Source organism: Magnolia sinica, chromosome 14 (assembly GCF_029962835.1).
Source record: "Magnolia sinica isolate HGM2019 chromosome 14, MsV1, whole genome shotgun sequence".
In the NCBI taxonomy this organism is placed as follows: Eukaryota; Viridiplantae; Streptophyta; class Magnoliopsida; order Magnoliales; family Magnoliaceae; genus Magnolia; species Magnolia sinica.
The window spans coordinates 57,630,221-57,653,524 of NC_080586.1; the positions used below are offsets into that span (position 1 = coordinate 57,630,221).

General features: G+C 40.3%; 2 protein-coding genes across 2 annotated transcripts; both read left to right on the forward strand.

Moving 5' to 3' along the window:
* Positions 1-12,316: 12,316 nt before the first annotated feature.
* On the forward strand, positions 12,317-13,488 carry LOC131225357 (metalloendoproteinase 2-MMP-like). The gene has a single exon (XM_058220881.1). The coding sequence runs from the start codon at positions 12,360-12,362 to the stop codon at positions 13,323-13,325; it is 966 nt and encodes a 321-aa protein (XP_058076864.1). The 5' UTR covers positions 12,317-12,359; the 3' UTR covers positions 13,326-13,488.
* Positions 13,489-20,055: 6,567 nt separating this feature from the next.
* Positions 20,056-21,275, forward strand: LOC131225267 (metalloendoproteinase 2-MMP-like). The gene has a single exon (XM_058220771.1). The coding sequence runs from the start codon at positions 20,111-20,113 to the stop codon at positions 21,074-21,076; it is 966 nt and encodes a 321-aa protein (XP_058076754.1). The 5' UTR covers positions 20,056-20,110; the 3' UTR covers positions 21,077-21,275.
* Positions 21,276-23,304: the final 2,029 nt, after the last annotated feature.

Sequence of the window (23,304 nt, forward strand, 5' to 3'; positions counted from 1 at the left end):
AGAGAGGTAACTAAAGTCCTTTATGAATCTTCTATAAACCTGGCATATCCTATAAAGGATCATACGTCTCGTATGTTGTTAGGTGGAGGTAGGTTAGAGATAAGATCAATTTTAGCCTTATCTACTTCAATTCCCTTAGACAAGATGATGTGTCCAAGGACAATTCCCTTACGAACCATGAAGTGACACTTTTCCCAATTCAGTACCAAGTTCTTTTCCTCACATCGCCTCAGTACATTTTTTAAAATTTTCAAACATTCGCTGAAGGATGGACTAAAGACCGCGAAGTCATTCATAAAGACTTCTAAATATTACCCCACCATGTCAGAAAAAATACTCAACATGAATCGCTGAAAAGTGGTGGGGGCATTATATAGCCCGAATGACATCCTTTGGTAAGTTAAGGTGCTGTAAGGAAATGTAAATGTAGTCTGTTGTTGATCTTCAAGGGCTATCTCGATTTAATTGTAGCCTGAATAACCGTCGAGGAAGCAATAGTAAGAGTAACCAGCTAGCCTTTCCAAAATTTGATCGATAAAGAGCAAAGGAAAGTGATCATTCCTCGTGACGGTATTCAACTTCCTATAGTCAATGCACATTCAAAAACCAGCAGTGATCCTAGTTGGCACGAGTTCATTATTGGCATTGGATACGATAGTGATTCCAGATTTCTTGGGAACTACCTGAGTTGGATTCACCCATTGGCTCTTAGATATTGGGTATATGATACTTACATCCAAAAGCTTAAGAACCTCGCTTAACCACTTCCTTCATGTTTAGATTTAGTTTATGTTGTGATTGCCAAGAAGTCTTCATATTATCCTCAAGATAAATGCGGTGAGTATAAATCGAAGGGTCAATTCCTTTGAGGTCTGCAATCGTCCATCCAAGGGCTCCCTTATGCTCAATGAGAGTAGATATGAGCATACTCTCTTGTTCTTGCTCAAGATGGGAAGAAATCACCACTGAGTATGTCTCATCTTGACCTAAATAGACATATTTCAAATCAGAGGGCAAAATTTTTAGGTCAAGCTTTGGTGCCTTAAGGTTAGACGGTAGGGGCACTACATTAGTTTGGGGTAATTCTTCGAATTGTGGCCTCCACCAGTTAACTTTTAAGTAATGGCACGGTATCCAACATGGTCCCCATCTCCCTAATCATGTCATCATCAAAATCATAGGAGTGGGCTAGGCAAGTCTCTAGAGGGTCAGAGGATAAGGTTAGAAGTGCTCTATCTTCCACGAAAGAATCAATCAGGTTAATATTGTGGGAATCATCTTCATCCTCTAACTATTTGACTATGTTGAAAAAGATATTCAACTCCAATGTCATTTTCCAAAAGACATACTCATGACTCCATTCATACAATTAATGATTGTGTTTGAAGTGGCAAGGAATGGATGACTAAGAATGACGAGAATTTGAGTGCTCATATCCATGATGGGTTGGGTATCCAGGACGATAAAATCTATCGGGTATAGAATTTGTCAACCTAGATCAACACATCCTTGATTATCCCTCTTGGTACATGAACTGAGCAATCGGCAAGTTATAACGAGGTTCGAGTGAGTTTCAATTTACCCAAACTTAGTTGTTCGTAGATCGAGTAAGGAATCATATTTATGCTTGCTCCTAAGTCAAGAAGTGTATGCTTAATCTGTTAGTTCCTAATTACACAAGCGACGGTTGGGCTACTGGGATCTTTGTATTTCAGTGGCACATCTTGTTTCAGGATGACACTCACTTTTTCAGTTAAAAAGATTTTCTTTTGAATATTTTACCGTCTTTTAGTTGTATACAAGTCTTTTAGAAATTTGGCATATGAAGGTATTTGTTTAACCACATCCAGTAAAGGGATGTTGACCTTCACTTATTTTAGCACCTCTAGAATGTCCTAAGAGTTAGAGAGAGGTTTTGGTGCTATCATCCGTTAGGGAAATGGGGCAATCGGCTTGCCTTGAATTTCTCGTTCTAATTCTTATGGAGCAAGGCTAGATCTATCATTGTTGTCCTCTTCCGGGTCCTTAGGCATTTTGGCCCTAACCGGAATAGTTTTGTCAATGGTCTTCTTACTCCTAAGAGTGGTGATAGATTTAGCTTGCTCCATCTGATTTGAAGAGCTCGGATCGCTAACTTCATATTGTGGTTTTGGATTGGGAAGAGGTTGAGTTGGAAGGCTCCCCTCATTCCCAATCATATTCCTTGTGTTAAGCCCTTGTATGGCTTTTGTAAGGTTTTGGAAGGCTTGTAGCATCCCTTGATTGAAAAGCTCTTGGTTTTGAAGATTTTTTAGAACTAGATCCTCTTGAGGTTTCCTTTGATTTAGAATTTGATTGAAGAAACCTTGAGGGGTAGTAATTTTTCCATTCCTCTAACTAAAGTTTGGATGATTTCTCCAACTAGGATTGTATGTATTAGAGGCATGTCCATTAAAAGGTCTTTAGTAATTGTTCATGGCATTAGATTGCTCATTCAACACTTCTTGAAAGGCAGGTATTATTAGACAATTTTTAGTTGTGTGAACGTTATAAGTACAAATACCGCAAACAGTTTCCTTAACCTTATTCTTCTTTAGTTCCATGATCTGGAATTTCCTTAGGAGATTAGACACTTTAGCATTGATATCATCATCCTCTTTAGAAGATATAATCTACTCCTCTCCTTTGATTGAGTGGGCCTAGAAGTAGTGCTTAATTTTGGGGAGGTGTCTGATGATTATGCATTTTCAGCAAGTCTTTCCAAGTAGTCCCACACATTATCGACATTTTTATTCATGAATTCCCCATTACACATTGTCTCAACCAATTGGTGTATGGAAGATGTCAGATAGTTATAGAAAAAGTGTGTAATACGCCACGTTTCAAAGCCGTGTTGTGGGCATGAACTGACAAGATCTTGAACCGCTCATAACATTGGAAGAATGTTTCATCCTCCTTTCCGGCGAAGTTCATAATTGACTTTCTAAGAGTGTTCGTTTTATAATATGGAAAAAATTTCTTTATGAACTCCCTTATCATGTCATTCCATGTGCCAATAGATAGGGGACATAGTGAATGCAACCACGTCTTAGCTTTCTCTTTCAAAGAAAATGGAAAGAGTTTCAGTCTGACCGTGTCCTCAGACATGTTAGGAAAATATAAAATGGCTATAATCTCATCAAACTCTTTCAAGTGCAGTTATAGACTTCTAAATTCAAGTCCATGGAATTTTGGAAGGAGTTGGATCACCCCTAACTTAATATCCAAATGTCTCTTATTTTCTAGAAAAACCATGCATGAGGGCGTTCTCACCCCCACCGGTTGTAAATAGTCTCACAAAGTACGAGGCGGGGTGCTTGATGTACCTCATTCTCATCCTGGACTTCCTCCACCCGATGTTGAGGTTGTCTTCTCAGTTGATTGGCAGTCATCACTTCAATTGACTCTGAGGATTTCAAGTTGTGTCTAATCATGTGATGGATAGATAACCCCTCAACCAATCCTCCTTCACTCAAAAGACGTTGAGTGTTATCACAGACCCACTTGGGCATGAAACACTCTCAACCCTCTATTTCAGACTTTAAACTAAACCTAAAAGAAAGAAGGAAAATGAAGATCTAGAAATAGAAAGAGAGAGGGAATTAGAAAGAAGTTATCAAATTAGAAGTTTCTAAATTAAGATCTTGCAAAACAAAACAAAACAAGTCAGTTTCTAAAAAAAGAAAGAGTTAGTTTCTAAAATCAAATTAAGAATATTTCTATACCTAGATTTAGGAAGCTAATTAAGTTAGTTTCTAAAATAAAACAGAAAAACCCTAATCCTAAAACTAGAAAACAGAATAACCCTAATCTTAACCTAATTCCAAAACAAGCTAATCTTAGAAAAAATGCAACCGTTAGTCCCCTGCAATGGTGCTAAAAACTTGTTCACAACCCCAAGGGTAGGGTCACGATGCAGTAATAATCTCGGTGAGATCGAGGTCGAATTCGCAGGGACTAAACTTGTGTGTCTTCTGAAAGTAACTAGAATTAGAACTAGAAGAAGATGCAAATCTAAATCTAAAAATAAAAGGAGTAATTGTGATATATGGAATTAGAAACTTAAGAAATTAAAGGTGGGAACTAGGGTTTTCAAGGATCCACTTGTAGAGATCAGGGAGATCTATGCTTGATTCAAGGACACAATTGGAATCAAAGTCCCATCCTATCTAATTAGAAGATATCTAAGTAAAAGTAAATCTAAACTTCCTTTGACCTAATTCTCAATAGATGAGAGGTGTGACAACTGAAAATAATTCTATCACAAAACCATGCCCAGGAGATAATGGCTCACAATAGGATATACCAATTCACAACCAACATGGGAGAACTATGAAGATTAGAAGGGATTCCGTCAACCAACCATGCCCATTGGACAATGGTGAACAATAGGATTTTCTAATTTCACAATATCAATGCATGAAAAAAAGATACTCAAAATTATTACAAATCTACTATAATTTAAGTCACAATAAACCATTAAAAACTGAAAGTATTCCTTAAGAATCAAAGAGAGTTCAACATAAACATAAATCAAAGCATTAAAAAACATCCCATCATGGTACAAGCTTCACCTCTTAGCCCTAGCTAAGAGGTTTAGCCAACCATAGACATGATTAAACTAAAATCTCTTAAGAAATACATAAAAACAACTAAGGAAAATGAAGAAAAACTCTTGGCGATGGCTTCTCCATGCTTTTTCTCTACTCCTTAAACCCTAGAAGATGTCGAGGGATGCTCTGGGGACTTCTATTTATAGTTGTGCATCACCTCCTTTCGTACTAAGTTGAAAATTTTCAGAAACCGCCTCAAATTTACGTAATCTATGCAATATCTGCATAACCCTCGACTAGTCGAAGACAGCCTTCGACTGGTCAAGGATGACAGGAATTTAGAGGATTTTGTTGCTGAAATTCGAGTCGAGGAATCTTCGACTAGCCGAGGGACTAGCCGAAGATGGCAAATTTTTAGGGTTCCTTTTCTTTACTTCAAGTATTTAATACTCTTTATTCCTCACTTAGTTTTCTTGCATCTTCAGTATGTGAATTCTTCATTTTTGGTCTTCTAGGATCCATTCTTTACTTGGTGATTCTTGAGTGTTAAATCTATGCTTTTAGCATCTTTTTCAATCCAAGCTCTTAAATTCACCTTGCAACACAAACATGATTAAAATATAACATTAAGCATTATCATGCTCATAAAACCAATAATAAATGGCGAATAATATGTAATATTTGACCCTCAATAAGGATCACCGCCATAAACACGGAGCTACCATATAGCCTCCATCATGCGATCGATGGCAGTCTGCAGCCCTTGCATGACTAGCCAATTCTCTCGCTATACCACTTCGAAAGCAGCCACTATTAAAAACAATTCATTGGAGCACCGTTTATGGGAATGTTGCTCGACCCATAATTAGAAGCCATGGATTCGAGGAGGACGCCTCGCTTTGATAACACTTGGCGTAGGGAGGGCATGATGAGGTCGATCACAATCTTCCTCAGTGGATAACTACTTCGAATCCATGGAGTTCTCTGGACTCCTCACAGAGCTTCCTCGAAGCTACAGGGTATAAAAGAACGAATAATTCCTAATAAATTTGAAATAATTTGGTTGATGATAAAAATGAAATTAGAACCCTTTAAATAATGAGCTCAAACTTAAGACAAAGTTTTAGACTTACAATCCAACTCAAACACCCTAAAAACGTGACTTACTATAAATTATAGTAAACTTACTATTTATAGACAGCCTCTGTTCCTACTACACTTCATGGTTTTCGTCCAAAAATAGTAAGCGTCCAATTTGGCCCAACCACATTATTCTCGTAACTATTCTAAGCCCTTGTTATGTTGGGCATGACTTCTACAACTCAAAAGATCAAAAGTTATACTCGAGATAAAACTTACTATTTATAGTAAAAATGAAACTAAATGGGACTTTTGAATGCTTTAATATGATGGAATCTCACAAATCTAGCATGTGCAACTCAACATGGTAGGATTATTTGGCTAAGTAAGTTTTCCTACCCAAAATCATATGTAATATGTCAAAAAACTCATCCTGGTTTGTGATACACGACTGATTTAAGGTTCTTATGACCTGTATCATTTCTGCCTCTGATGGAGCCTTCTCTGGTCCATCTTCACCACAAAAGTGCCCCCAACCTGCCCTACATCAGCACCTCACACGAGGGGGTGGAAGGCCTGCTAGAGATATTGACCTATGACTCATATGTAAATGTTCAGGTCGGTCATCGGGTATGGTACACAGTAAGCATGCCTTCAACTAAAATAGTCCAAACCCAATATGCATGTATGGCACATTTGACAACTGTGCCACTGAATTTTGATATAAGACGTGTTAGCAATGTGCAATTTGCATTACCTAATGAATTGCGTACCATAGCCCAAATTTGTTAAACGTTTTGCTGATTCACGTAAGTGTCACCTCCAAGAATCATGGCTCTAAATGTTTGGCCAAAGGACATCCACGTTGGGCCTACAAAATGAAAACCTAAATGTGATACATGTACGTAGCATCCACATGGAGACATGGTAAGAGTTTCATCGTCAGCTCCTACCTGCGTGAATAGAGTTCTAAACAGATTTATGGGCAGATGTGGTCCCTCGTCACGCAAACATCATTCCAGGCCAATTTGCTGGTGGGCCAATTTTCCATGGTGGGGACTCAGGTTTGGCTGCTCATCAGGCCGACTGCGTGTAAGAGCAATCTGACTCTTGAAAGTAAGAATAACCAGAAAATGAGCATATCACACTGACATGTGTGGATTTGTGTCTTATTTTTTAGGCTGAAATGCAAAACGCCTCATGAGTTTTGTTAAAATGTTGGCTGAGCATCTATCTACCATGCTGGGCTGTTTCACCGTAGGATGGCACAGGTATGATCAATCTGGGATGTTCATTTGGCAAAGTGAGCCACACGTACATTTTGATCAATTTGGACGGTTGGACTTCTGTCTAGACTCCTCAAACATGTGTGATGTGCCTGATCAATAGATCATATTATCTTTTTATCCCGTGTACACTACCCATTAAATAATCCCAATCTCTAACATCTGTACCATCTATCCACCTTAATGACGCCCTTATGGTAGCTGCCATGCGGACCCCACATTCTATAAAAAAAAACCAATGCCGAAACCATCAAGCACAAAGATGACCCTATATCCAAAGGCTAAAGTGACTGCTTGTGTCGCTCCTCATTAGGGCCCACATGCTGTATGGTCTGATGATCAGAACCATCCATGTTGTGCACCCAATTATAAGAACCACCTTCTAAATATTATAAAGGGGTATTTAGAATAATGAAGTGAACATTTTCAATGGCTGGCATTCAACTCTAAAAATCAAAGGCCATGATCATCATTAAGTGTGAATGTCCGATGGTAGGTTATTTGCGATAGTATTAAAGAGAGGTATCTATCAAACCAATGGATAATATTAACATGTGGGCCCCAGTGGGTGGTCACATAGGACGCGGACTAGGTGCTACCCTCGCAGGTCCTGATCTGGGCACAGGAAGGGCTCGGCCGCCGTAATATATATCGGTTTTCATCTACGTCGTTCCATCATTTTTTCCATATCAATTTAAAGTGAGACAGATCCAAGGTTCAAGTGGACTACACGGTTGAGATTGAATTCCCACCGTTGAAATTTTCATGAGGGCCATAAAAGTGCTGGATCAAGCTGCTATGTATGTTTTCCCTTCATCAACGTCCATGCTACCTTATGAACAAATTGGATGGAAAATTTATAGTGGGCCCTAGGAATTCAGTAGTGACTGCCATTGTCACTGCTGGATGAAAATAAGCATTAGGAAGCTTTTAATTTCAATCACCACTGTTTCCTGTGGTGTGGTTCTGTTGCAAAAATATTGATTTTAATAAAAAAATATAATATAATATAAAAAGTTGTTTTGAAAAACACTTTTCTACGGGTTTTTTGGAAATAGTCCCACATGGAAAAGAAAAGAGAAAAACCTGTGGTTTATATGAAGGATGTGGAGTATTATGATATTTACCTACTTATTCCGTGGACTATGGACCTTACGTGTTCCAGTGCGTAGCACTGAAACACCCACGCACGGGCTCGGGCTCGGGCGTGGGCATGTGAGGCAATGTGGCTGTAGAGGCGCTAGTGGCGCACTTTGCTCTTCGCACGTCCGCATTGTGTACCATAGGCTATAAAAGGAGGACCTGGATAGGTTTCCAAACCATCTCAACTCACTCCAGCACACCCATATGAACTGAGACAGCCAGCCCCTCTCCATTCATATATTCTAGTGTTTTCAGCAACATGGTAAGGCTTAAATCTTAACTTGAAGAACAGACCAGCGGTGTGGTCTAGAACGGTTCAACTGAACCAGTAGCTGAAGATTTGAACTGACCTGTGCAGAAGTTTTTCTCTTCTTTTCTTCTTCTTTTGAGATTTTTTCCTTTATACTGTAATACTGCCAGAAAGTGTGTAATTGAGTTCCATTTGGTAGGCCTTCGTGTTTGCTGAACGCAGACCCACACTAGGCTCGTCGTATCCTAGAAGCTATTTGAGTAGGGGCAAATAACGCTTTAAGGACAGCGTTTCAGACGGGCTTCAGGCTGTCCTAATTTCTAATTATTTTGCACTTTTCGATTTTTACATTATATAGAAATACATTAATCTGTATAAAATCTAATACGTCCATATGAGATTTGGATCTAATGATATGGTAAGAAAAATGGATGGACGGCATGAATAAGATACATGCATCATGTGAGGCCCAAGGAGCTTCTCCATCACCTACTTCTACTGGCTTGATACCGGATGGGTAAGTACGGAAGCCGAGTCCCCCAGTGCCGGCTCGAATAGTCTGGAATCCGCGTCCGGCGATATACACGGTATCTAGTGTCGTGAGCCTCGCGACAAAGGTAAAGAACTCTTCCACCAAACTTCTCGAACGTTGACGTGGACGGAGACTTTGGCGGATTCATGCTTTGCACAGCCCGTTTTCTGGACAAGGTTCCGTGAGTGAATTGCGTGGAAAGATACTAAAGACATGATTAACAGTACTTGCCGGTATCTCACACGTTTACGAGATTAGACCATTCATCGGGATGTTACACGGTTACCGCGACCTTGTGGCTCTACCTAAATAGGGGGTGTCCGGTTGAAGGGAGCCTTTGTAGGGACTTTTACTAAAATGACCCCAACGTTGTGTTAAACAATACAATTGGTCCGGCTTTGAATTTTCTCTGTTTACCGGCAAAGGCTTTTTGAACTTTTAAAGGGACGAAAATGTCCCTATATACGTTGACCCCAGCCCCCTGCGGGAGGATTCCGATTACACACGTGGAACCTTTTGGTATTTGTTAGAGACAAACAACGTTTACATGTTTTACCAAATCATTTGATGACATAATTTCAGAAATGAGGTGGATCCAGAGCTCAAGTGGACCACACAACATAAAACAGTGGAGATTGTACGCATACGGTTGAAACATTGGTGAGCCTGCAGAAGCTTTGGATTATGCTAATATTTTTGTTCTTTTAGTTCATCCCATGGTAATGACCCTACGAACAATTGAGCTATTTTATAAACGGTTGGCATTGCATATAAACATCATGTGGAACCTAAAAAGGTTTGAATGATAGGTAACTCATTTACACCATTTTTTAGTCATGTGGCCCCTTGACTTTCGAATCTGACTGATATTTAGTTTCATGTCTCAACATGATCTACCAAAAAAGGACGGACGGAGTGGATTTCTCAAAAACATCATGATGAGCCCCATGTACAGTGAGGCCAGGTTCTTATTTAAACGTGGCCTCATCCGGCTGTAATATCTGTGAGCTCCAGGGAGAGAGGAATGAATTAGGTGCAACCTTCTCTCACCGAGCACGCGCGGTGCCACACTAAACTTATGGCTCACCTTGATGTACCAATTTATATATATATATATACACACACACACACACACACACACACACACACATACACATACACACACACACACACTGTCCATTGGTATTTCCAAATTATTTTGTGGCATATGCTAAAAAATTAAATAAATCCAACTCTCATAAATACCAAAATATAGGAAACAATAGTTTTTTTTTTTTTTTTTTTTTTTTTTTTACCATTAAAAGCTTCTCGTGAAATTTTTTAATTTTTTATCAAGATGATATTTGTTTTTTCCCCTCCATCTAAACCGTTGTCACTTTACCAACAGGTTACATTTCAAATAAACATTAAAGTGGATGTTCAATCATCACTGTTTTGTTTGGTGTGGTCTACCTGTGATTTGAATCAGCCTAAGATTCTTTTGGTCATGCTCTAAAATGCGTTGGCAGAAAAGATGGACTGCGTGGATATACAATTCATGCATCAATGTGCCTCCAATGGTCAAGGTTGCAGCCACTTGCTAGTTTCAATGTTGCACCTAAGTCACGCTCGCATGGGGATGTGGATTTACTGCTGGTTATTATTTGGCAGGAAGTTCTTGCATTGAGAGGGGCTATTGTGATGTTCATTGTGATGTTTGTGAGCAATTCATATTGTCCATTAGTGTTGCAATTAGGACATGCGAAAAAAAATAATGAGGTAAATTCAAAACTCAAGTGGCCAACATGAGAGAAAAAACTAGAAAAAGAAATATCTTAAAGTCTTATAGGATAACCTCAGCCTTTAACACATGACAACCTTAGCATTTAACATATGAAAACCTTGGCTCTTAACATGTGACAGCCTTGACCCATGATAACATTGACCCTTAACACATGATAACCTGGACTTATGACAACCTAGACTCTTAACTCATAACAACATTGACCCTTAACACATGATAACCTGAACTTATGACAACGTAGACTCTTAACAAATAGCAACATCGACCCTTAACACATGACAACTTGGGTTGAGGTTATCATGCGTTAAGGGTTGAGGTTGTTCACAAAAGTTTCAACAATGGGCATTTCTTTTTCCAAATTTTCCTCCCGCGTGGCCTACTTAAGTTTTGGATCCAGCTCATTTTTTTTCTGCATGTTCTAAAATAATCTTGCAAAATGGATATAGAGGAGTTGGATTTCTCACAAATATCATAGTGGGCCCCACATTCAGGGTGACACCATGTTAGGTGAGAGAGGGGCCACACCTAATCCATTCCAAATTTGTTGATATTTCTAATGGTATACTCGACCTGATATTTAGATCTTATTAAGATTTGTGATTGTGTCCTAACATGAGATGGAAAAGTAGACGGACGGTGTGGATATACAACAAATACATCAAGGTGGGCCCCACACGATTACGGTGTTAGTAACACCCACTAAGATTTAACCAGGGTGTTAGTAACACTTATATGATTTAAACCCGAATTGAATCAACAGTCCAGTGACCCGATGGAAAGCTGATGGGAAACCCCAACCGATGGTTCAAGGTCCTATATAACAAGAGTCGGAATCGCAAGGACACAAACGGGGCAATACCTGATGTGTGGATCTGCAATCTCTAAGAGCCCATCCAACCCGGATCGGTCGACAGCCCTAGCTGTGAATAGATACATACCTTGGTTTAGTCCACTTGATATTTGGATCTGCTTCATTTTTATATAATGCCCTAGAATGAGTTGGAAAAAATGATGGACAGCGTGGATATACAACACATGCATCAAGGTAGGGCCCACGGTCAGGGCAACACCCAATAACATGTTACCCGCGCAACATCTAATTTGCATTCTGCTTACGTCGTCAACGGGTTTAAGGCGCCTGATTTTTTATTGACTGCATTCGTTTTGCCTACGGCACCACTTATTGGGCCACATGGTCGGTTCTTTGGTGATCAAAACCGTGCATGTGGTTGAATACATGTTATCCGGACCATCTTAAGAAAACACACCGAAAGAGTGATTGTGACTTTCACCGTCTGTGAAAAGATTTACAACAATGAAATTAGAATTTTCATTAAGGATCATCACTGACGTGTAATCACGAGATAGTAGCTGATATTGGGTGTTGCCCATGGGCGGCGAGAAATGCAGTATCTGGAGTCATCGCGACGGAGGGAAAATAAACTCAATGTTAAAGACCCAGTTATTGGAGTCGTCTTGGCACCCTAAACGCGTCAAAATGATACTAATTAATATAATAGAGGTGGTACACTAAACGCGTCAAAATCATACTAATTAATATAATAGAAGACGCAGACCGAGACTCTGACTAACACTGTTGTTGGAGACACCTCGATCGTTTGTTATAAATAGCCAATCGTCACTCAAATTCTCCAAGACGAGCTTCTTAGCTTTTGAGCATTCTTGTTTGTTACAAGAGAAGAAAAAAATAGTAATGGCATCCGAACAATGTTCCTCTCTTGTAACATGCGCCCTTCTTCATCTTGTCATCCTTCTTTTTCTCCCTCTTCTCATTCATTCTCATTCCACTCACCAATATCAACACCAAAACCAACAACCCTTTAAGTCTCTAGAAGGTTGCCACAAGGGCCAGACCATCAAAGGCCTCCATGCAATCAAGCAATATCTTGAGATGTTTGGTTACCTCCCTCACCGTCACAACAACAATACCAGCGGCAGTGATGACGACACGTTTGATGATTCCCTGGAGTCGGCCGTCAAGACTTACCAGCTCAACTACCATCTCAGTGTCACTGGAACACTTGATGCGAATACGCTTCAAGACATGGCGTTGCCACGGTGTGGTGTCCCAGACATTGTAGATGGACGTACTTCGATGCGTTCCGGGAAAAAGCGTCATCTTGGGTCCACCACACAGCACACAGTGGCCCATTTCACCTTCTTTGACGGCAACCCCAGGTGGCCTTCTTCCAAGAAACACCTCACCTATGGTTTCCTCCCTGGAATCCAAGTCATTGGGACACAGGACCTGAGGTCTGCCTGCTCAAACGCTTTCAATAGGTGGGCGAGCGTGAGCAATTTCACGTTTGAGGAAACACAAGATTATAACTCTGCTGATCTTAAGATCGGATTTTTTAGGGGAGATCATGGTGATGGGGCCCCATTCAATGGGCCTGGCAATGTAATTGCACATGCATTTGCACCGACCAGGGGGTGGTTCCATTTCGATGCAGATGAGAAGTGGTCCACTAAGCTAGCTAGTGATGCCTTCGACGTGGAATCCGTTGCGGTGCATGAGATCGGGCATTTACTTGGACTTGGGCACTCATCGGTGGGGAATGCTATAATGTTCCCCTCTATTTCCATTGGTGTGAAGAAAGTGGAGCTGCATGGGGATGACGTACAGGGAATTCAAACCCTGTATAATCTAAACCAATGACAACATCCCATGGTACGTCGCCACGCCATCATAAATAAAGGTGTTTACCTCCTGGAGACTCGTTATTTCTCCTCTACTTCGGGATTTATATACATAAATATTTGAGTTAGATTTTTCATGTTTGATTAATAAAGAATAATGAGGTTGTAAGTTGTTTCCTATTGGAGTTGGGTTTATTATTTAGAAGGATTATTTTATATATATATAGATGAAAGTGCGTGTACATGATTAAAGCCAAACAAATCAAATTAGATCTATTTTTAGGCGGGTATAAATTTACATGAACTTAAAAGAGCATTTTTTTGCTATTTCTATATTGTGGAATAAATGAATCGTCTATGCATCGATAACAGAGATTCAACATAATAATGTTAATGGCATACTTGATCGAGAAGACATTCCCATTGCAATAATTTACCGAGAAGGGATCTTAGGGCATGTTTGATTTTTCAGCTCAACTGTAATTACCGTGTAAATGGGTAATAATTATTTACATAGGTAATTACCACATCTTTCCCAATGCAGATGTGACAACTTACTTTTTTAACACTTCAAGTGAGAAATTTACAAAATCAATGTGGGGCCCATTGTGTTGTATGTGACTTATCCACACTGCTCATTTGTTATGCCAGTTGAATTTAGGGCATGAGAAAAAAAATGAGGAAAATACAAAGCTCAAGTGGACCACACCACATGCAATAGCGGGAATCGAACGCCTACTAATAAAAACTTATTGGGGCCTTTAAAAGTTTTGGATCAAGCTAATATTTGTGTTTTCCCCTTATCCATGTCTATGTGACCCTATAAACGGCTTAAATGATGAAAAAACCTCAATGTGGGCCCAGTGAAGGAAACAACTTTCAATGGTAGATGAATTAAGGCCACTATTTGCTTTCATGTGGGCCGTTCGAGTGTTGAATATGCCTCATTTTTCGATTCATGCCCTAAAACGTTCTAATAAAATAGATGGACGGTGTAGATATATCATATACATTACGGTGGGGTCCACAAATTTAAGTCAACATTTTTATGTCAAGGTGGAATTACTCTCACATTTTCAAACCAAGTAAAAAAGTAATGATTACTTATTTACCATGATTTACATGTATAATAGAAAATCAAACAAGCCCCTAGTCTTCCGCACTTCACACTTTTAGGAGAACCTCTTAGTGGGAATAATGTTTTCTCTCTTATGCGAGTGAGGAGACTAAGACATGTATTTATATGAAAGAGGGCTAGCGAAGCTTACCCATCACTTTTCTCTCATCTAGGGTCTCCACACTGTAAGTTTCTATATCTAGCTTAATAATCGTGCATAGGAACCATGGTTCAAGCATTCTGCCCCAAACTTATCTATAATAATCACAACTGTAATTGGGTTTATTAAATCACTCAATCTGAATAATCTAACAGTCAGATCTAAACCAGTAATCATGTGTGGCCCACTTGATGGAGTCTTACATTTTTCCACTTGGGCTACACTGATCTCTAAAAGAAAACAAAATATTTTATTTTATTTGTGAAATATAATATTATAAAATGCATTTACTTTTGAAAGTTCCTAATTGTAAAACCCACTACACCAAATTTGCTGATTAGGTACGGCGGTTTTTAGTTTAGGTACGACTTAGAGCCATACCTAATGGGAACACTTTTACACCAAAACCTTACTCCTACTTTGTGTGGGGCCCACCATGATGTAATGGTTTTATCCACATGGTTCATCCCCTTTCTCATATTATTTTATGGTATGATCTAAAAAATGAGATAAAACCAAGGTTTAAATTGACCACAAAGTAGGATTTAAACAGACCACATAGTAGCATTACATACCCTACTCCTCCCTATGCAGGGAATTTCATCATAATATGATAGGTGGAGACAACCGCCCTCATTGCGTTAAGGGAAGGTTTACCCGGTATGACATTGTGCACTTACGGCACGCTCACGATGAGGAAGTCAACCAGAAGAGTAACCTGATGCTGCCCCTCCCCTACTGTCACTGGGAGGGAGGTGTCTCCCTTGAAGATCACTTTGTATCTGGCAAAGTCGTACAAAGGGGTCTTCACAGGTCGGAGACGTGACCCGTCGATCCCCATTCTCTCGAATGCCTCGGAGTAGATGATATCGGCCGAGCTTCCAGTGTTGACCAAGATGCGGTAAACTTTGTGGTTAGCTATAGTCATAGCTACCACCAGGGCATCGTCATGTGGATGTTGGATTTCGCGCGCATCATCTTCTGTGAAGGTCAAGCTGCAGGGGCTCACTCGAAGTTCTTTCCCGGCCTTTCAGCCAAGTGGACGTAATGCTTGGGGTTCGAGCTCCAAGAATAGGCTTTGCGAGCCCTATTCGAGTCTCCCCCTCCAGACGAATTGCCATAGATAGTCGGATCTCTGCAGGTTCTTCTGTGGTCTTGCTCGGCTGATCTTCTCTCTGAGTTATCTTCTCTTCCTTTGTGTATCATCGCAGATAACCCTTGCGAATGAGGGTCTCAATTTCTTCTTTCAGATCCACGTAATCGCTAGTGTTGTGACCATGGTCACGATGGAAGCGGCAGTACTTGCGCTTGTTTTGCTGGTCTACCTTGGCCTTCATGCATATCGGCCATTGCAGGAGCTTTTAGCCCTTGATGTCTAGCAGGATCTACTTTAGAAATGTGTTTAAGGGTATATAGGAGGGGAATTTTCCCTCAGGCCTCCTGCTCGATCAGCGATCGTGAGAGGCCCCTTCGTCTGGCCTCTTACTCAATGACTGCGGCTCTTCGTTCCTCGACCTCTTCCCCTTGGAAGACTACTTTGTGGCCTAGACATTTATGCGAGAGTTGAAGAACTCCTCGGCATTGGTGTATTTCTGATCTTAGCTGATGAGCTTTGCCAAAGTAGTCTGCAGATTCTTCCCAATTGAGAAGACAAACTTCCCTTCCTTTAGTCCGCTAAATATAGCTGAGAGTGTCATCTTGTTGTCGTAGTCATCCACCAGTAGCACCTCTTCATTGAAGCGGGTGATTAAGTCCTTCAGCAATTCCTTGTCCACCTACTTGAGGGTGAATAGATGGGTCATCGGCTTCCGGCTCTTCTTACTTGAGAAGAACTAGTGTAACGCCCTGAAAATCGAGGGTCGAGCAAATGCTCAACTCCCGAGTTCCAATGCATCACTTATGCAACATAGATAATGATGATTAAATGTTATCCATATTTGTGCATTAACAATGAGTGAGATTATACCAAATCAACATATCATACTGCAGAGGCGATTAAATTAAGCAAGCGGAAGATGTGATAGATATATAAAATCTATAAGTGGATATAAACCCCAGAGTATGATCATATCACCAGGATGAATAATTACATGTATAGTTTCAAAATATACAAAATGATAAGTGTAATGTCATCTAATCCATATCCCTGTAGTCCCGGTGACGCAACTCCAGGTCTACATAGACCCGCCAAAGAGTTGCAGGTAGGAGAACTTCTCGTCGTCATAGAAGGCCGGCTCCAACTCGTAAGCCGCAACATCATTTGCAACTACAACAGAGTCTGGTTGGTGTTTTTAAACACCGTTCCAGAGTGGGAGTGACTAATCAACTCGGTGGAGCTATAAGGTAAAGGTTAACATGTTATCAATTCAGTCAAGCAGTAATGATAAAGTAATACAACAAGCATTCCTAAGTACTCTGGTTAATGTAAGGATGATATGTATTAATGATGCATGCTCTCACCTGAACGCCTTCTACGACATCATCTCACAGTCGCGCATGCTAAACTCCCATTGTGCTCAACACCCACGCCAAAGGCATATGTAATGGGGTGCATGGTAGTGTTAGCCAAGTTCTTAATTAGACCTGTTCATGCAGCAGATTCAGGAAGCTAAGGTACCTCTCTTTATATCATTTACCCAAACAATGATCCATATAAGGTCGTCAATCCTAGTTAATCATATACGATAGGCAAGTTCGTGAGTTTACACTATAGGTTGCTACGGGAGGCTCGTCACCTCAGCGTAGGCTTAATTCACACTCGGGGTCATTGCAAGGGACTCGTCACCGGGTCATAGGCCTATTTTATACTCGAGGTAACTACAGGAAGGCTCGTCACCATAGCATAGGCCGACAGCTCGAATACAAGGTTTGAATGATAGGTAACTCATTTACACCATTTTTAGTCATGTGGCCCCTTGACTTTCGAATCTGACTGATATTTAGTTTCATGTCTTAACATGATCTACCAAAAAGGACGGACGGAGTGGATTTCGCAAAAACATCGTGGTGAGCCCCATGTACAGTGAGATCGGGTACTTATTTAAATGTGGCCTCATCAGGCTGTAATATCTGCCAGCTCCAAGGAGAGGAATGAATTAGGTGCAACCTTCGCTCACCGAGCACGCGCAGTGCCACACTAAACTTATGGCTCACCTTGATGTACCAACTACACACACACACACACACACACACACACACACACACACACACACACATTGTCCATTGGTATTTCCAAATTATTTTGTGGCATATGCTAAAAAATTAAATAAATCCAACTCTCAGAAAGACCAAAATATAGGAAACAATAGTTTTTTTTTTTTAATAATAATAATAATAAATTTACCATTAAAAGCTTCTCATGAAATTTTTTAATTTTTTATCAAGATGATATTTGTTTTTTTTCCCTCCATCTAAACCGTTGTCACTTTACCAACAGGTTACATTTCAAATGAACATTAAAGTGGATGTTCAATCATCACTGTTTTGTTTGGTGTTCTCTACCTGTGATTTGAATCAGCCTAAGATTCTTTTGATCATGCTCTAAAATGAGTTGGCAGAAAAGATGGACTGTGTGGATATACAATTCATGCATCAATGTGCCTCCAATGGTCAAGGTTGCAGCCACTTGCTAGTTTCAATGTTGCACCTAAGTCACGCTCGCATGGGGATGTGGATTTACTGCTGGTTATTATTTGGCAGGTAGTTCTTGCATTGAGAGGGGCCATTGTGATGTTCATTGTGATGTTTGTGAGCAATTCATATTGTCTATCAGTGTTGCAATTAGGACATGTGAAAAAAAATGAGGTAAATCCAAAACTCAAGTGGCCAACATGAGAGAAAAAACTAGAAAAAGAAACATCTTAAAGTCTTATAGGATAACCTCAACCTTTAACACATGACAACCTTAGCATTTAACATATGAAAACCTTGGCTCTTAACACGTGACAGCCTTGACCCATGATAACATTGACCCTTAACACATGATAACTTGGACTTATGACAACCTAGACTCTTAACACATAACAACATCGACCCTTAACACATGACAACTTGGGTTGAGATTATCATGCGTAAAGGGTTGAGGTTGTTCACAAAAGTTTCAACAATGGGCATTTCTTTTTCCAATTTTTCCTCCCGTGTGGCCTACTTAAGTTTTGGATCCAGCTCATTTTTTTTCTGCGTGTTCTAAAATAATCTTGCAAAATGGATATAGAGGAGTTGGATTTCGCACAAATATCATAGTGGACCCCACATTCAGGGTGACACCATGTTAGGTGAGAGAGGGGCCACACCTAATCCATTCCAAATTTGTTGATATTTCTAATGGTATACTCGACCTGATATTTAGATCTTATTAAGATTTGTGATTGCGTCCTAACATGAGATGGAAAAGTAGACGAACGGTGTGGATATACAACAAATACATCAAGGTGGGCCCCACACGATTAGGGTGTTAGTAACACCCACTAAGGTTTAACGAGGGTGTTAGTAACACTCATATGATTTAAACCCGAATTGAATCAACAGTCCAGTGACCCGATGGAAAGCCTATGGGAAACCCCAACCGATGGTTGAAGGTCCTATATAACAAGAGTCGGAAACGCAAGGACACAAACCTGGCAATACCTGATGTGTGTATCTGCAATCTCTAAGAGCCCATCCAACCCGGATCGGTCGACAGCCCTAGCTGTGAATAGATACATACCTTGGTTTAGTCTACTTGATATTTGGATCTGCTTCATTTTTATATAATGCCCTAGAATGAGTTGGAAAAAATGATGGACGGCGTGGATATACAACACATGCATCAAGGTAGGGCCCACGGTCAGGGCAACACCCAATAACATGTTAGCCGCGCAACACCTAATTTGCATTCTGCTTACGTCGTCAACGGGTTTAAGGCGCCTGAGTTTTTATTAACTGCATTCGTTTTGCCTATGGCACCACTTATTGGGCCACATGGTCGGTTCTTTGGTGATCAAAACCGTGCATGTGGTTGAATACATGTTATCCGGACCATCTTAAGAAAACACACCGAAAGAGTGATTGTGACTTTCACCGTCTGTGAAAAGATTTACAACAATGAAATTAGAATTTTCATTAAGGATCATCACTGACGTGTAATCACGAGATAGTAGCTGATATTGGGTGTTGCCCATGGGCGGCGAGAAATGCAGTATCTGTAGTCATCGCGACGGAGGGAAAATAAACTCAATGTTAAAGACCCAGTTATTGGAGTCGTCTTGGCACCCTAAACGCGTCAAAATGATACTAATTAATATAATAGAGGTGGTACACTAAACGCGTCAAAATGATACTAATTAATATAATAGAGGTGGTACACTAAACGCGTCAAAATAATACTAATTAATATAATAGAAGACGCAGACCGAGACTCTGACAAACACTGTTGTTGGAGACACCTCGATCGTTTGTTATAAATAGGCAATCGTCACTCAAATTCTCCAAGACGAGCTTCTTAGCTTTTGAGCATTCTTGTTTGTTACAAGAGAAGAAAAAAATAGTAATGGCATCCGAACAATGTTCTTCTCTTGTAACATGCGCCCTTCTTCATCTTGTCATCCTTCTTTTTCTCCCTCTTCTCATTCATTCTCATTCCACTCACCAATATCAAAACCAAAACCAACAACCCTTTAAGTCTCTAGAAGGTTGCCACAAGGGCCAGACCATCAAAGGCCTCCATGCAATCAAGCAATATCTTGAGATGTTTGGTTACCTCCCTCACCGTCACAACAACAATACCAGCGGCAGCGATGACGACACGTTTGATGATTCCCTGGAGTCGGCCGTCAAGACTTACCAGCTCAACTACCATCTCAGTGTCACTGGAACACTTGATGCGAATACGCTTCAAGACATGGCGTTGCCACGGTGTGGTGTCCCAGACATTATAGATGGACGAACTTCAATGCGTTCCGGGAAGAAGCGTCATCTTGGGTCCACCACACAGCACACGGTGGCCCATTTCACCTTCTTTGACGGCAACCCCAGGTGGCCTTCTTCCAAGAAACACCTCACCTATGGTTTCCTCCCTGGAATCCAAGTCATTGGGACACAGGACCTGAGGTCTGCCTGCTCAAACGCTTTCAATAGGTGGGCGAGCGTGAGCAATTTCACGTTTGAGGAAACACAAGATTATAACTCTGCTGATCTTAAGATCGGATTTTTTAGGGGAGATCATGGTGATGGGGCCCCATTCAATGGGCCTGGCAATGTAATTGCACATGCATTTGCACCGACCAGGGGGTGGTTCCATTTCGATGCAGATGAGAAGTGGTCCACTAAGCTAGCTAGTGATGCCTTCGACGTGGAATCCGTTGCGGTGCATGAGATCGGGCATTTACTTGGACTTGGGCACTCATCGGTGGGGAATGCTATAATGTTCCCCTCTATTTCCATTGGTGTGAAGAAAGTGGAACTGCATGGGGATGATGTACAGGGAATTCAAACCCTGTATAATCTAAACCAATGACAACATCCCATGGTACGTCGCCACGCCATCGTAAATAAAGGTGTTTGCCTCCTGGAGACTCGTTATTTCTCCTCTATTTCGGGATTTATATACATAAATATTTGAGTTAGATTTTTCATGTTTGATTAATAAAGAATAATGAGGATGTAAGTTGTTTCCTATTGGAGTTGGGTTTATCATTTAAAAGGATTATTATTTTTTTTATAGATGAAAGTGCGTGTACATGATTAAAGCCAAACAAATCAAATTAGATCTATTTTTAGGCAGGTATAAATTTACATGAACTTAAAAGAGCATTTTTTTGCTATTTCTATATTGTGGAATAAATGAATCGTCTATGCATCGATAACAGAGATTCAACATAATAATGTTAAAGGCATACCTGATTGAGAAGACATTCCCATTGCAATGATTTGCAGAGAAGGGATCTTAGGGCATGTTTGATTTTTCAGCTCAACTGTAATTACCGTGTAAATGGGTAGTTATTTACATAGGTAATTACCACATCTTTCCCAATGCAGATGTGACAACTTACTTTTTTAACACTTCAAGCGAGAAATTTACAAAATCAATGTGGGGCCCATTGTGTTGTATGTGACTTATCCACACTGCTCATTTGTTATGCCAGTTGAATTTAGGGCATGAGCAAAAAAAAATAAGGAAAATCCAAAGCTCAAGTGGACCACACCACATGCAATAGCGGGAATCGAACGCCTACTAATAAAAACTTATTGGGGCCCTTAAAAGTTTTGGATCAAGCTGATATTTGTGTTTTCCCCTTATCCATGTCTGTGTGACCCTATAAATGGCTTAAATGATGAAAAAACCTCAATGTGGGCCCAGTGAAGGAAACAACTTTCAATGGTAGATGAATTAAGGCCACTATTTCTTTTCATGTGGGCTGTTCGAGTGTTGAATATGCCTCATTTTTCGGTTCATGCCCCAAAATGTTCTAATAAAATAGATGGACGGTGTGGATATATCATATACATTACGATGGGGTCCACAGATTTAAGTCAACATTTTTATGTCAAGGTGGAATTACTCTCACATTTTCAAACCAAGTGAAAAAGTAATGATTACTTATTTACCATGATTTACATGTATAATGGAAAATCAAACAAGCCCTTAGTCTTCCGCACTTCACACTTTTAGGAGAACCTCTCAGTGGGAATAGTGTTCTCTCTTATGTGAGTGAGGAGACTAAGACATGTATTTATATGAAAGAGGGCTAGGGAAGCTTGCCCATCACTTTTCTCTCATCTAAGGTCTCCACACTGTAAGTTTCCATATCTAGCTTAATAATCGTGCATAGGAATCACGGTTCAAGCATTCTGCCCCAAACTTATCTATAATACTCACAACTGTAATTGGGTCCATTGAATCGCTCAATCTAAATAATCTAACGGTCAAATCTAAACCGGTAATCATGTGTGACCCACTTGATGGAGTCTTACATTTTTTCACTTGGGCTACACTAATCTCTAAAAGAAAACAAAATATTTTATTTTATTTGTGAAATATAGTATTATAAAATACATTTACTTTTGAAAGTTCCTAATTGTAAAACCCACTACACCAAATTTGCTGATTAGGTACGGCATTTTTTGGTTTAGGTACGGCTTAGAGCCGTACTTAATGGGAACACTTTTACACCAAAACCTTACTTCTACTTTGTGTGGGGCCCACCATGATGTAATGGTTTTATCCATATGGTTCATTCCCTTTCTAATATCATTTTATGGCACGATCTAAAAAATGAGATAAAACCAAGGTTTAAATAGACCACAAAGTAGGATTTAAATAGGCCACAAAGTAGCATTACATACCCGACTCCTCCCTATGCAGGGAATTTCATCATAAGATGATAGGTGGAGACGACCGCCCTCATTGCGTTAAGGGAAGGCCGACCTGGTATGATATTGTGCACTTACGGCACGCTCACGATGAGGAAGTCAACCATAAGAGTAACCTGATGCTGCCCCTCCCCTGCTATCACGGGGAGGGAGGTGGCTCCCTCGAAGATCACTTTGTATTCGGCAAAGCCGTGCAAGGGGGTCTTCACAGGTCGAAGACGTGACCTGTCAATCCCCATTCTCTCGAATGCCTTGGAGTAGATGATATCGACCGAGCTTCCAGTGTCGACCAAGATGTGGTAAACTTTATGGTTAGCTATAGTCATAGCTACCACCAGGGCATCGTCATGTGGATGGTGGATTTCGTGCGCA